Source organism: Xenopus tropicalis, chromosome 3 (assembly GCF_000004195.4).
Source record: "Xenopus tropicalis strain Nigerian chromosome 3, UCB_Xtro_10.0, whole genome shotgun sequence".
Lineage (NCBI taxonomy): Eukaryota > Metazoa > Chordata > Amphibia > Anura > Pipidae > Xenopus > Xenopus tropicalis.
In genome coordinates this window covers 38,156,346-38,173,210 of record NC_030679.2, presented here as the reverse complement: position 1 = coordinate 38,173,210, position 16,865 = coordinate 38,156,346, and the positions used below count along the sequence as shown (strand labels likewise).

The 16,865-nt window shown below is 39.8% G+C and overlaps 1 protein-coding gene across 3 annotated transcripts in view; it reads right to left on the bottom strand.

The window, feature by feature from the left end:
• The window catches only part of arhgap26 (Rho GTPase activating protein 26), a 278,476-nt gene that overhangs the window by 228,662 nt on the left and 32,949 nt on the right, over nucleotides 1-16,865 (bottom strand). The window contains exon 1 of one of the 3 annotated variants that reach the window (XM_031897634.1): nucleotides 5,935-6,100. Coding sequence (XP_031753494.1) covers nucleotides 5,935-5,956 — 22 coding nt within the window. The 5' untranslated portion in view covers nucleotides 5,957-6,100. 3 annotated transcript variants of the gene reach the window in all.

Here is a 16,865-nt window from a genome sequence, read left to right as displayed (position 1 = left end):
TATGTAAGGCATTCTCTGAAGGGCAAAACCACAATTCTGTGCTCTCCTGCCGAGGATACCGGCACACATCGTCAGCTCCCTTTGTCTGACCCGTTCCAGTCAGTTCCACTTGGCATACAGCAACCACTGACTTTCCTGGAAAGCATTCTGGCGGCCATTCATATTTCACAGCTCAAGCCTAGTTTATGGATGAAAAACAGTACAGATCACTTAGCAAAGTCTTTTATTGCTGCTTATGTAGCATTTAACAAGGAGGAGGATCAGGGAACTTTAACCCCAGCAGGCCAAGGACTACCTGTATCATGTATCAGTGAAAGTTTGTGGATACATAGATAACAAGATGCTCTTATATTAAAATCTGTAATTTCTTTGTAAAACCTTTTAATTAACAGAAAGATATCAAGCAGCAACCATAAAATATGTTCTCTCTGAACTAACCTTCCTTTATTTTTACTGAGAGACCCTGCTGGGGCGAAACAATGGCTGTTTTGTGGCTCCATGGATTTGCACTTTGCTGGGGGTAATAAAATAAATCTAAAATGAATTCATGTACATATATTCCAATGCTGAAACATAGCCCAGTATTCTCATCACTGGTGCAACACTCCTATAGGTGTCTCGTCTCCAGTTAATATAAGTACCGGTAAATAGAAAAGATGAAGTGGATCTCAGATAATGCAAAACAGCATATTAAAAATTAACACGTCACTATAGCAATATATACAGTCACTTGTGTGTGTGTTTGTGAGCAACGTCACATTATGTGATAAGTTTTTTGTGCATAAGATATTATGACCCGATTTTGTCCTTTATTTATCACTAATCCCTAAAACAATTGTAACATATTATATAGAAACATAAGAGGACACAATGCCCCATGCAGTGTGCAGTCAAGGGGGCACCTAAGCCCTCCCTTCCTGTGCCTAAAGGGGAACAACCCTTTGGTGTTAGTGGAAGTAACAAAATTATAAACTAAAGGCTGGAAGATACAGAGGTGGATATGAGTATCTGACAGGGTTGTTTGGTATGTTTTGATGTGCCCCAAACTCAAATCAAATCTGTGTTCCGGTAATCAACCTTTGTTCATGTGGGATGCCACCCGCATCTGAAGTGGTACAGAAATCTACTGTATTTATGAACCCAAATTCTTCCTACACACATACATAAAGACAATCAAAGGTTTACTCACTGGGGTGGTGTTAGGAACCCCCACTAAGACAACATGACAGTCCTTTTGCCCCTAAATGGTGCGTCTATATAAACAATATTTCTTTTTCCAACTCACTGTAAAAATACCCTATATATATATATATATATATATATATATATATATACAGTGGTGTGAAAAACTATTTGCCCCCTTCCTGATTTCTTATTCTTTTGCATGTTTGTCACACAAAATGTTTCTGATCATCAAACACATTTAACTATTAGTCAAAGATAACACAAGTAAACACAAAATGCAGTTTTTAAATGAGGGTTTTTATTATTTAGGGAGAAAAAAAATCCAAACCTACATGGCCCTGTGTGAAAAAGTAATTGCCCCCTGAACCTAATAACTGGTTGGGCCACCCTTAGCAGCAATAACTGCAATCAAGCGTTTGCGATAACTTGCAATGAGTCTTTTACAGCGCTCTGGAGGAATTTAGACCCACTCATCTTTGCAGAATTGTTGTAATTCAGCTTTATTTGAGGGTTTTCTAGCATGAACCGCCTTTTTAAGGTCATGCCACAACATCTCAATAGGATTCAGGTCAGGACTTTGACTAGGCCACTCCAAAGTCTTCATTTTGTTTTTCTTCAGCCATTCAGAGGTGGATTTGCTGGTGTGTTTTGGGTCATTGTCCTGCTGCAGCACCCAAGATCGCTTCAGCTTGAGTTGACGAACAGATGGCCGGACATTCTCCTTCAGGATTTTTTGGTAGACAGTAGAATTCATGGTTCCATCTATCACAGCAAGCCTTCCAGGTCCTGAAGCAGCAAAACAACCCCAGACCATCACACTACCACCACCATATTTTACTGTTGGTATGATGTTCTTTTTCTGAAATGCTGTGTTACTTTTACGCCAGATGTAACAGGACACGCACCTTCCAAAAAGTTCAACTTTTGTCTCGTCGGTCCACAAGGTATTTTCCCATAAGTCTTGGCAATCATTGAGATGTTTTTTAGCTAAATTGAGACGAGCCATAATGTCCTTTTTGCTTAAAAGTGGTTTGCGCCTTGGAAATCTGCCATGCAGGCCGTTTTTGCCCAGTCTCTTTCTTATGGTGGAGTCGTCAACACTGACCTTAATTGAGGCAAGTGAGGCCTGCAGTTCTTTAGATGTTGTCCTGGGGTCTTTTGTGGCCTCTCGGATGAGTTGTCTCTGCGCTCTTGGGGTAATTTTGGTTGGCCGGCCACTCCTGGGAAGGTTCACCACTGTTCCATGTTTTTGCCATTTGTGGATAATGGCTCTCACTGTGGTTCGCTGGAGTCCCAAAGCTTTAGAAATGGCTTTATAACCTTTACCAGACTGATAGATCTCAATTACTTTTGTTCTCATTTGTTCCTGAATTTCTTTGGATCTTGGCATGATGTCTAGCTTTTGAGGTGCTTTTGGTCTACTTCTCTGTGTCAGGTAGCTCCTATTTAAGTGATTTCTTGATTGAAACAGGTGTGGCAGTAATCAGGCCTGGGGGTGACTACAGAAATTGATATTGAAGTTGAAAATTGAAATTGATAAACCACAGTTAAGTAATTTTTTAACAAGGGGGGCAATCACTTTTTCACACAGGGCCATGTAGATTTGGAGTTTTTTTTCTCCCTTAATAACGTAAACCTTCATTTAAAAACTGCATTTTGTGTTCAGTTATGTTATCTTTGACTAATAGTTAACGGTTTTTGATGAGCAGAAACATTTAAGTGTGACAAACATGCAAAAGAATAAGAAATCAGGAAGGGGGCAAATAGTTTTTCACACCACTGTATATATATATCATATATAAAAGTAACATTATATAAACCATTATTAAGTCACTGAAAAGACAAGTAACTTTTCCATAGACTGAGGATTTACAGACTGACAGAGCAGTTAACTGTGCATATGTAAAAAGCCAAATATTATGTGTGGGGTCATACAGAACAAAAGTCTTGACGTGTAAAAACAAACAGAGCGTACAAGTGAGGATTTGTACTGGCTGGGTAGTTTGAAAAGCAAACTTTTAAGATGACTATGGAAAAGAATTACCATGAAGGCTGCAGATAGAATCCCACACAATCTGAGTCAGCTTCCAGCTCTGTTGTGGTCACATCCGTTAATCTGTGGCTCACACAGGAGAGATAACGCATAACAAAAATAAGCTATTCCTCATTAATAACAAAACTCAGCGTTTTTCTTGTCGTCCAGTTTAACCTGTTGCACACACTCTGCAGGATAGGAAATTACAAAGATCCTATTAGATCACCTGGAATTATACAGATTAGCTGCTCACACGCACTAAAAGGTTCATTTACATCGCATTGCCAAAATAGACACAATTGTGCACGTGCTTTGTTGAAAATCTTGCCCCAAATATTTTCTAAGTCTGTCTGGTGTCATTTCTGGTGGTTAGTGTGTGCACCTATTCTATTTGACACAGGATTAGATTCAGGGACACTAATAAATACTTGTTACAGGGACGTACTGATTGCATTTTAATTAAACTGCAATCAGTTCGGCCCTGCCTGCTGGAGTTTCTAGACGTGTCCGTGAATTTTCAAATGATCTTGTCACCCTGTTTTGCCGTAAGTCATGGAGCTACTGCCTGGTCCAGAGGTGGCAGTAGCTTTATGGTTCTGCTGCACCATTAAAATAAAGAAAAATCTTCAGCACACCACTTACATACATGTTCTCAAAGGGTGCTTGACTTCCACGGCCGCACCCAAGCCTTTTCTCCATGTATCTTTTCAAAGGGGAAGAAGCACACCAGTTGTATCAGCAATGCCTTTACGTAATTTATTTGCAGAAATGAACAAGCAGCACAATTAGGCACAGCAGCGTCTGATTTGGAACGGGAGACAGGAAGGACTGAGCCGCCCAAGTGCAAATATATTGAAGTGGAAAGTGCATTTTGACACAATTAACTTAAATGAAAGGTTTTGCACACAACTGGCTGCTGGGAAAACTGCAAGTTGCCCACTGCATTTGTGGATGTATATGAGCCCTTAATTCCTAATATAAATCATTCAATTCCTGATTCAACTGTTGATCATCTCTGTGTCCCTCAGCCTCCGGTGCAATATTACCAAATCTGATTGGCAAAAATGGACATCACCAGCTGATGACCTGATGTGAGGCATCTTTTGAGATCATTAGTGGATCTGGAAATGCATGGGTTGCACTTTGGCTGACTAATCTGATCAGTCATATCAGTGAAATCTAGCCAATGTGTACTAACCCTTGCCCTGTGGGACAGTCAATCAGATATACTGCAATTCAGTCACTTACAACAAGCCTATTATCAGGGCTGTGGAGTCGGCACATAACTGCTTCGTCTGACGCCTCAGTTTATGGTACCTCTGATTCCAGGTACCCCAATTACTTCTGGCTCCACAGCTCTGGGCTGTGGAGTTGGTACATAAATCCTTCTACTCTGACTCCTCAGTTTATGGTACTTCTGTGTTTGACTTATGTCTGAATATCCTTTATCTATCAATTCTACCTTGGTCCTGATAGCACACTGATTCCCAGTTCTGACCTGAAGTTTGCTGCCTGCCCCTATTGTTACTCTGTTCTTTTTTGGGGCCACGCCTACTGATTTAGTGGCACTTCTGTTACACCAGGGATGGGCAAACTACGGCCCGCGGGCCACATCCAGCCCGCCGCCGACGCCAAGTCTCATCACGCAAGACTTGGTGTCATTGGCGGGCCGGAATTAAACAGACTAAGGGGGCGTAACGCTGGCCTGGTCCTGCCCGCCCTGGCCCGGTCTGGCCCGGGGGTAAGTAAATGTGGCCCGTGAGCCAAAAAGTTTGCCCACCCCTGTGCTACACCCATACAGACCACACAGCTAACTACACATCATAAAAAATGATTTTGGAACCAGCACTCCTTGGAGCCATCATGAAACAATCATTCCATTTTTTTTTTTTTTTTTTAAATCAAACATTTGCAGAAAATGACAAATGTTGTCATTAAGGCAAATCTTTATTTATCTGTGCAGTAAAAAGATTGTTCCATCCCTTGTACAATTCACTGCATTACATCAGCTGCCAAACCCATTGTCCTGCTAACTAAATGACAAACAACCTCAGCCTCCCGTATTAAAGACTATTAGTGGCAATTACATAGCAAATTAAGTTTACTTTCTATTTCTGGATGAAGAAACCAGGCCTTATCTTTTTTGCATTGGTCTGGTAAGCAGCTAGCAATACAAACACAAAACCATTGCAGCCACAAGATGTCTTAAACGACAATGCATATCCATAAGATAGTTATAAAGGACAACAGAGCTTTAAAAATATTCCATTTATTTTCTTCATATTTGGTGCTGAATAATTTACATGCCTTTATGAATAAGCCCTTACGCTGCATGCAGAATACAGATGCCGCCACACCCTTTTCATTTTCAACACGGCTAGATTCCTATGCACCTCGTGCACAATAACACAATATGCTCACATCCACAAAGTGGATGGGTGGGGGAGCAATGAGAAAGGAAGATCACCTTTTAATATTGGTAAAATCTCCATGCACTCTGGATTAGCCATGTAGTAAGTGGAATGGCTACTTGAAGACTAGTGCACTCCGACTTGAGCTCACTGCTAATAAGGCATACTCAATTAAGATCCTGCAAATTGAAAATTAGCTTATAGCTGTTATAAATGACAGACTCAAAGATGCATGGGAGAGGGCCAGATGAAGAAGACATTTAATTCAAATCACATAAATTAAATAGGAGCCACGGAATTTACCTGCATTCTGGACGTCAGGCATCACTGACCCTGGCAGCTATAAACCAGTTTATAGTGCAGTACAAAACACTAATACTAATAAGAAAAAAAGAAGACCAAAGCAACTAGCCTCAGAATATCCATGTGTACATCATAATGTGATTTTGAGGTGAACCTTCCTTTTAATAGCAGTCTGGCAGCTGCTGGGACATCCTGCGAGTTGAAGTTAATTGACAATAGAATTACAACTGTTTCACTCCCCATCCCCAATTTAAGAACCCACCCCTTGCTGATCCTTCCTTTTAAACACTGCAGACTATGTCCAATTCCTATGAAGAATGTAGGAGGTTTCCATTTTATATCACAATAAAGCTCTCTATATCTTCTCAGCTATGCTTTTATGTGGGACCCTGGCTTGATTTTAAAGCAGTGATGTAAAACTATTAATAGATGGATGAGAACACTTAAGGTTGTTTTCTAAGCCTTTCTCCCTTCCTTCCTGTTTAAGGCTTAACTCTATTTATAATATGATGGATGTAATTATTAAACTATTGCATCTGTCAAAGGCATGTCTGCCAAAAGCAGAACGAAAGAGAATAGGAAAAAAAGCGTGCACAGAAAATCTGACAATCAAATTTAGAAAAGCTTCAAGGGTAATTTAAGATTATTCTGCATTTTGTAACCAACACCATTAGCATATGATTCTTCTGCGTGCTTTCTCATTAAATGACTAAATCAAAAGTGACAGGTATTATGTGAGGTTGGCTGCTACAGAATACTAGCTACTCAGTATATATCCTCAAGATCCTTATTCATTACTCCTTACTACAGTATGTAACAAAAACCAAGGAAATTCTAATTTGGTCTCACAGTAAACAAGGTGAATGTGTTCTGCCCTTCATTTATACAGGTATAGGATCTATTATTTGAAATACTTAGGATCTGCGGTTTTCTGGATACAGAATCTTTCCATAATTTGGATCTGCATACCTTAAGTCTCCTAAAAATCATAACATGAAATAAACCCAACAGGATTCATGCACAGGTATGGGATCCATTAACCAAAATCCCATTGCTAATGGTAACTGCAAACGTAGTGCATTTTATTACATATGAGGGTTTGACTTAACTACCAGCCAATCAGCCCAGGAGTGGCAGACATGACACCTTCATGGATTTTGCTATGTCAGTAGTGGCAATAACTAGCATGAGGTGGAGGATTCTGGCAAACCTGGAAGAGTTCCATCCCTACAGAGTACCTTTGTGATTCAGTCATTGTAATCAGCTGAGCCATACTATGTATGATATAGCCACTGTAGGCCAACAGCACACACAGTGAATCCGGAGTTTATTAGCTCTATCAGCATAGAACAAAGCAACCTATTGGTAAGCCCACCCCTGATTGCCATTCAAATGAACGGTTAGTGATTATGAGCATATTTCTACTATTCCACAGAGCTATTAATAAAGTGGCCAACATAACACAAGGAATCATCACATTTGATTTTGACCTTTATATTGGAACGGTTTTAACTCTCTCATGAGTTCTTTTGGACAGGGTTAGGTACTATCCTAAAAAGAAATGGATGCTGACATTTTATTTCTGGGAACAATCGAGGTTAATACAAAACAATAGAGTTCACTAGGTTAGCCAGGGGTCTTGGGTTTATATGCTCCAAGTTCTGATACTGCTGAACAATGAGGCATTTTCATGTACGAGATCACGTGCCCCCGTTGGATCATTCACTTACAAACCCCTACATTAACACAGGGTCAGTACAAGGCTAAGTCTAAACATATGGATGGCCAATAACTGTTATGGGCGGCCCTGGGAAGTATTATTATTGAAAGAGCTGTAATTCCCAGCTGAGGTCATTGTCACTTACGTATTATTCACGGTGATGTCAGCCTATAAAAAGAAGAAAAGTCGTCCCACAGTTTGTACTGCAGTCAGCTCCTCCTTCCCTACCAAAATCTGGCAAAATGATAAAATGATTGGATTTACTGGAAATTCAATGATCTGGCAGCTGTGAGATGAAACAGAAGAAGCCTTGCTGAGAGTCCCTGTGCTGGTCAGATCTGCTGGAGCAATATCATGCCCTGGCTTTGTACGTCTTACATATTATTTGGGATCTCGGTCATTCTGGTTAAGAATGTAAATTCATATTTAGACTCTAGCTGTATTTTCCTGCTTTTATTTTAGGATTTAACAAGGCAAATGTGCATATGCTTTAACACAGAAATCAGATTTAAGGCCCACCCCACCTGAAAGGGGCAGTATAAACCTCTATTTAACACATGCACAAACAACTGAGTTTATGTTAAGAAGGTGCATAAGCCCCATCAATGATGCCATGAATATCTATTTACCCTTTTTATATAAATGCATGACTTTTATCAATTTATGGGAGAAAACTACTCTGCTCTAATAAGGACAAACCATATCCCCATCCTGAAAAGTCAGTATAACCCTTTTCCAAGCATTCTACTGATAGGAAGCAACATATTATAGTATTTGTATTCACCTCTTGCTACTTCCTAAACAAACCCTTCCTCCTCCTTCAGTGAGTTTATCTATGTTATTAGTTGTAAAATAATTAACAAAACAAACCACCAAGTGAAATGTGTTTAATAGACGTTGCATTAGCTAAACAAGTGTTTTACAAACAGAAACAAAGTGCTTTACAGGTTTAAAACTGGAAATTTCATGAAACAGTCAGGCTGCCAACTGTGCAATCAATATTAAGTAGGCAGTGGTTACAGTAAAAGTGTATTGTAATTAAGGTCTTTCTAATGGATTTATTCAGTTATACACAAAAACACTATGGGGCCCATTTATCAAAGTATGATTGCGACTTTTTCGTTAATTTGCGCGAATTTGTTTCGTACTTTGCGACAAAAAGCGCAACAATTTGTGTAACAAAATCGTATTTGTTGCGCCGAGTACGAAAGTTTTGGATTCATTTAAAATTCAGTATAGTGACTTTCCTTGGGCCAGGTTGGAGCTGCAGAGTGCCATTGAGTCCTATGAGAGGCTTCCAAAAACATGCACAGAAGGATCAAAGTCAGAAAGGTTTTCTCGCCGTTTACGATCTTTCTGTGAAAATGTTGTGGCTTTCGGATCACCAATACGATATTACATAGTTACATAGGGTTGAAAAAAGACCATTCCAAGTAAACCCAGCACACACAACCTATACTTACCAATCTATACACTCACATACTAACTGTAGATAGCCTTGGATATTCTGCTTGTTCAAAAACTTATCCAGGTGAAAAACCACCTACGCTGCTTCAAATGGAAGCTCCTTTCCTCTAATCTAAAGGGGTGACCTCTGGTGCGTTGATCGTTTTTATGGAAAAAAGGACCCCCCCCATCTGCCCATATTCCCCTCTAACGTATTTGTACAGAGTAATCATGTCCCCTTGCAAGCGCCTCTTTTCCAGAGAAAACAACCCCAACCCTGACAGTGTAACCTCATAGCTTAAATCTTCCATCCCCTTAACCAGTTTAGTTGCAGTCTCTGCATTCTCTCCAGCTCATTAATATGCTTCTTAAGGACTGGAGCCCAAAACTGCACTGCATACTCAAGGTGAGGCCTTACCAGGGACCTATAAAGGGGCAAAATTATGTTTTTATCCCTTGAGTCAATGCCCTTTTTTATACAAGACAGCACTTTATTTGCTTTAGTAGCCACAGAATGACACTGCCTGGAATTAGACAACTTGCTATCTACAAAAACCCCTAGATCCTTCTCCATTAAGGATAACCCCAACACACTACCATTCAGTAGATAGTTCACGTTTATATTATTTCTACCAAAGTGCATAACTTTGCACTTGTCAACATTGAACCTCATTTTCCAGTTTGCTGCCCAGTTTTCCAATTTTGTCAAATCGCTCTTCAGCCAGTTCTCTATCCAATTACAAATAATATGTTCTAGGCCAATATTCCGCAATTTGATCATTAACCTTCTGTGAAGTACTGTATCAAACGCTTTAGCAAAGTCCAAGTAAATGACATCAACTGCCATTCCAGCCATCGAGGTTCCTGCTCACCTCCTCATAAAAGGCGACTAAATTAGTCTGGCGAGATCTGTTACGCATAAAACCATGCTGGCACAAACTTATAATATTGTGAACTGCAATGTATTCAAGTACCCTATCCCTTATTACCCCTTTCAAAAGCTTTCCTACTACTGATGTCAGACTAACAGGCCTATAGTTTTCAGGCTGAGAGCGGGATCCCTTTTTAAATAACGGCACCACATTAGCAATTCGCCAGTCTCTCGGCACCATGCCAGACCTCAACGAATCCTGAAAAATTAAGTGAAGAGGTTTGGCAATCACAGCGCTCAGCTCATTTAATACCCTGGGATGAATCCCATCTGGTCCTGGACCTTTGTTTACCTTTACATGTTCAAGTCTCTTTTGAATTTCCTCCTGAGTGACCCATGCGTCAGTAGCTAAATTACTAGAACTGGGCATATTAAAAGGGAAGCCTTCATTAGCTGGCTCCTCAGATGAAAAATAAGAGTTCAAAATTTCTGCTTTTTCCCTGTTCTCATCAACCAACTTACCCCCCCCCCCCATAATAATAAGGTTCCCACCCCTTCTTGCTTCATTTTTTTACTATTCACATAGTTAAAGAATATTTTTGGATTCAAACTTGTACTTTGATGAATCAGCCCCTATATATGGGTAGATGTACTCTGTGCTTTATAAATGACATGCCCCACAGGGAGGAAAGGAAATAGGCATATACCTAAATAAATACCCAAGAAACCAATTAACAAAAATTAAAATGATCAAAAGTGAAACTACAAATTAAACAGACTTTTTGGTATGCAATGCATAATTAATAGTTATCCCAAAAAATAATCCTAACAATTCTTCTTTAAATAAAACAGAGATCAAAATCAATGATCTCACAAAATGTAAGCTGAAAACACATTAAGGTATTGGGAGATGGGGAGTTGTCGCCCTGTCATCACTCTATGGGTGATCAGCAACGGGGAGATTATTTGCCGCAGGTAATTAATCTCCCTGAAATGCCTTCCCACTGGCAATAAAGTGAATTATCGGTGGGAAGGCATAAGTGTTGCTTTGTTTTCTGAAGTTTCGCAAAGTTTCCTCATGCACAAAACTTTGCCGACTTTGAAAAATGAAGTGAATTCCCCTGTGAAGGCATTTTGGGGAGATTAGTTGCGCGCAGCAGCCAAGATTAACCACAGGCACCTAATCTTCCCGTGGGCCATCACCCTAAATGTTCTTTGTTATGTTGACCTGGGATTCCCTTTTGTGAGTTTGCCATATTTGACGCCCCTCACATAGGCATCTGCTGCAACAGCCCAGCCTTCTGCTTCCCATAATTTGCACCCTAATGAATGTTTGGCTATTTAATTGAAAAAGGCCTGAAATTAACCTGAATCACCTCAGATAAAGACAGCATTGGGCAAAGCTAGGAAAAAAAGGGCATAACAGGGTGCATGGCCAAAACCAATAGGCTACGTGGATAACTTCTCTGCCTTATTCTCCCAGCCTCCTCCATCACAGCAAGTATTTTTATGACTGCACCATGCTCACCGACCCACCGTGTCACACTTTACCTGTCCTGTAATTATTTGTAAGCTTTACACTGCATTGGCAACATGAAACAATTATGCTAGCAAAGCTGCTAGAATAGGACATTAAAACACACTAAAAGTTAACGTAAAGGTGAACCACCCATTAAAAATTGTATACTTTCCAATAGCAAACTAGCACATGCTAGTAAACACTGAGGTATAATTTATCAAAGAGTGAAACTGGAGATCCCTCCAGTCCACCAGAGTGAAATTCCATTGCTCTCTATTCACTTGGATAGGATTTTTAGAGACATATTTATCAAAGAGTAAAAGTGATGTCCTTAAAAACCCCTAAATAAGTGAATTGGGAGTGATGGAATTTTACTCTGGCAGACCGTGGTGAGGTCTAGTTCACCTTTAGATAAATATGCCCTGATGAGTGACTGCTACCAGTTATTAGACCAACAACCAACTTTGAAACTGTTATTATATTACCCCTACATTTATAGTCTGCCAGCCATTTTGCTTGCAGTATCAAAGGTCTTTAACAGATACTCCGTTCATTCATCTCACATGAAAGGCTTGTTTGATGCTACCATCACTTTTTTCCATCATATTTGTGTTTTGTATGCAAGTTCATAAATATCCCTGTCACATCTTACTTTCTGGGTTGGTTTTTTGTTCTTTTGTTATGTCTAGCGGAAAATACAGTAGTAGTGTCCCAAAACAATTGCTTTGAAGATATCTCTGTGAAACTGCCCTATCACATGATCATTTGCAGCTAAAGAACTTTTATAGAAGCCAGTCAGTAGATATCCATTTGGTTGCTATAAAGTGATGCACATTAGATTCCTGCAGAAGGTCAGGTACCCACAAGTGCACGTCAGGAGTTTTCCCCACCTGCCCCAATGCATGCCTCACCCACTCTGAGATGGCCAGGATACCGTTACATCACTGAAGTTGGGAGGGTAGGGATGGTCCCAGCTGTGAAGCCAAAGGTATACTTGTTCCACAGAAGGAAATTGCATATTTGATTATTTGTTTTTGTTTGTTTGTTTTGTTGCAAAGTAAAATGTAAATTTTTCAGTCTTCTGTTAGTGGAAGAAGAATATTGATATTAAGAAATTACACCGGGCTATTGTATGTAGCTTTCTTTCTTTTCTTTCTGTGCTAGCTAGGTAAAATTAAGCAAGCAAACCTTTACAGCAAATGCAGCCTGATAAAGTGAAGTGTGTGGCTGAAATATTGTTGGTTACTCTGATGAGCAACAGAATGGCAGCTTCCATGCACTGGAATTATCTATTGTAGGTTCTACCACCTGGATATATTTGAAGCAAAATCTTTGTTTTGTTATAACAAAACATGGAAAGAGAAAGGCTTGCAACAAGTGCTATGCAGGCGGCCAGGTTTTGTCACAAGCATGTATAAATATAAATGATAAATAATAAGTTGGGAAGCCAGGTATCATTTGCATGCTATTGTCCCAACATAGCATAGCGTTCAATATGAACATTTCTTGCACAAATTAGTATTGTTTTTTTAAAAGCAGAGAGCGAGAACTCTGGCCTTTAAGGTTTTAAACAGGCTTCCATTGTCCTTAAACCCAAATAATCACAAAGTTAACAAGGTTACAAAAGTATGATCTGTGATCCTAAAAAAATATATTTTTCAAATATAAAGTTTTGCAGATATTTTTCTTTTAATTCCTCTGCCACTTCCCTCCACCCCTAAGCCCATGGCTCACTTTAATTACCACGCATAAAGGATCATCCAATTACCACCTTTCATTGCAAACTTTCATTGCAAACTAACCTGCTAAACAGGGCCTTCAGTGGTACAGGTAGTACTGCAGTAAGGGGTGCCGGGGCCAATAGACTTGAAAGCACAATTTGCGAATGAGGCATGGGGTTTGTGTGGAGTGGGCTGGGCTTAATCATAAGCAGAATTTTGTCACAATGCACTACAGTCAGGGCTCACTATGGTTCAGGGCCATAACCATAGGCGGATTTTCAATAAGGCTAGGGGAGGCTAAGCCTCCCCAAACCTGCTCTGGCACCCTAAAAATAAAATAAAAAAACCTGGCTCTGTTTCTGCGCTGTGCTGCAAATCTTCTCCTGTCCCTGCAAGCTCCGTGTTATGCTCTAATCAGCTGTGCTCTGATTGGATCTTTCTTCTTGTATATTCTCCAATCAGAGCACAGCTTTCTTGACAGACAGTAAAATTGACCAATCAAGACACAGATGCAGACAGGGATCGGGAAATTTTGCAAACTGCAGAAATGAAGACTTAAAAAAGAAGAATCTGCAGACTGTAAGTTTACCCATGAACCAGCTTTGAACTTTGCTGCAGTTTTCATCCCACAGGTACTATACTGTATATGTTCTAAAGACTGACCCACTAGCTGGAATTAAATTGTTTTTTGTCATCTGACATTTATAATATCCCCTACCCTAACAGATGGAGGGTAAGTTAATTTTTCCCCCTGACAAAGCTCATTGTGCTTTTATATATTTGTTTTTACTTTTGTCATTGTTTTTTTCATTTATAGTAAGTTACAGTGGAGCCAATGTTATGTATCAGTGCCAGTGTTATAGTGCCAGGGCCTGAATATCTGCCATCTGTACCCACTGCTCCTCATGGCATATAATGTGCTGGTTTTGTATATAAAGTCTGTGTCTCACTGTATATAACGTGCCTGGGATGTCAGTACCTGCTGCCTCACTTTCTATAAAGCTAACTTAAACACATCTAAAGGTGAGGTTCACTTTTAAGTTAACTTGTAGTATATTATAGAATGGCCTATTCCTAGCAACTTTGCAATTGGTCTTCCTAGTTAATTTTATATAGTTTTTGAATAATTTGCCTTTTGCTTCTGCCTCTTTCCAGCTTTCAAATGAGGGTCACTGACCAAAAAGTATTGCTCTGTGAAGCTACAGTTTTATTTTTCCATGCAGGCCCCTTAACTATTCATATTCCCATCTCTTGTTTAAACCACTACCTGGTATATAAGACCCTAGCAACCAGATAGCTGCTGAAATACCAAATGGAGAGCTGCTGAACAAAAAGCTAAATAACCGAAAAACCATTAAAAATAAAAGAGGACCAATTGCAAATTGTCTCAGACTATCAGTGTCTACATCATATTAAAAGTTAATTTAAAGGTGAACTACCCCTTTAACCTAACTGAACACAAATATATAGAGAACCCCTAACAGAAGTGCACATATGAATGCTTTTACATCCTAAGCATTTTAGGGTTAAAAAAATCCCCCCCACCCGCACTTTTGCACAGTATCCCTGGGAGTCAGTGGGAACGGCCAGAGGTAGTTGGGAGGTTAATTTTTTACACCAGCAGTGAATCCACTAAGTGTCACATTAGCTGTAGGTCAGTCTGTGTCTGGGCCATCTTTAGCCTCCCCAAACAAAAAAGTCATACTCCGCCTATGGCCATAACCATGCATTCATGGGGCTTTGTCATTGGTTTTATTCTACTTGCTGGAAGGATCCACCACCCAGCAGATAGAGCAATCTAATAATTGGGACTAGATGTTGCTACCTATATAGCATGGAGCCCCATGATTACTGATGGTTGCCATGCTGCTTATTATTGATTTTTTGCCTTACCATGCAGCTTCAGGTTAAGTTAAAGAACCTGTGCAGCTGTGAGCACAGTAAGAGTAATTTCCCTGTTTCTGTTGCTTGGTCCATGTATATAAAGATGCTCATGTTTCCTCTCCTTAAGTGAGCGCAATTCTTAACGAACAGGAACAAACAAGGAAATGAAGAAAGACAAATGTTCTAAAGTTCATCTGTATAACAAATATTAACCCCTGCAGCTATGAGCAGAGCAGAATCGGCATTAATTTCCAGGCACAGCAGAGCACAAGCCCCTCAAGTCCTCAACCCCCCCACAAACATTTTTTGTATACAGAAAGACAATGGATTTACACACATATTCAATGTTGTTAAAGTTATTTGTAAATTCAATTATTATTAAAATAATTATCTGTCTGGTTATTGACATTCTCTGCAGTCCTGGCTCTGACTCCTAAAACAATTTAACAGAAGCAAGTCTAGAGACTTGACTCCAGATTTAACTCCTATTACAAATATATATATAATATATATATATATATATATATATATATATATATATATATACAGTGGTGTGAAAAACTATTTGCCCCCTTCCTGATTTCTTATTCTTTTGCATGTTTGTCACACTTAAATGTTTCGGCTCATCAAAAACCGTTAACTATTAGTCAAAGATAACATAATTGAACACAAAATGCAGTTTTTAAATGAAGGTTTACGTTATTAAGGGAGAAAAAAACTCCAAATCTACATGGCCCTGTGTGAAAAAGTGATTGCCCCCCTTGTTAAAAAATAACTTAACTGTGGTTTATCAATTTCAATTTTCAATTTCAATATCAATTTCTGTAGTCACCCCCAGGCCTGATTACTGCCACACCTGTTTCAATCAAGAAAGCACTTAAATAGGAGCTACCTGACACAGAGAAGTAGCCCAAAAGCACCTCAAAAGCTAGACATCATGCCAAGATCCAAAGAAATTCAGGAACAAATGAGAACAAAAGTAATTGAGATCTATCAGTCTGGTAAAGGTTATAAAGCCATTTCTAAAGCTTTGGGACTCCAGCGAACCACAGTGAGAGCCATTATCCACAAATGGCAAAAACATGGAACAGTGGTGAACCTTCCCAGGAGTGGCCGGCCGACCAAAATTACCCCAAGAGCGCAGAGACAACTCATCCGAGAGGCCACAAAAGACCCCAGGACAACATCTAAAGAACTGCAGGCCTCACTTGCCTCAATTAAGGTCAGTGTTCACGACTCCACCATAAGAAAGAGACTGGGCAAAAACGGCCTGCATGGCAGATTTCCAAGGCGCAAACCACTTTTAAGCAAAAAGAACATTATGGCTCGTCTCAATTTTGCTAAAAAACATCTCAATGATTGCCAAGACTTTTGAGAAAATACCTTGTGGACCGACGAGACAAAAGTTGCACTTTTTGGAAGGTGCGTGTCCCGTTACATCTGGCGTTAAAGTAACACATCATTTCAGAAAAAGAACATCATACCAACAGTAAAATATGGTGGTGGTAGTGTGATGGTCTGGGGTTGTTTTGCTGCTTCAGGACCTGGAAGGCTTGCTGTGATAGATGGAACCATGAATTCTACTGTCTACCAAAAAATCCTGAAGGAGAATGTCCGGCCATCTGTTCGTCAACTCAAGCTGAAGCGATCTTGGGTGCTGCAGCAGGACAATGACCCAAAACACACCAGCAAATCCACCTCTGAATGGCTGAAGAAAAACAAAATGAAGACTTTGGAGTGGCCTAGTCAAAGTCCTGACCTGAATCCTAT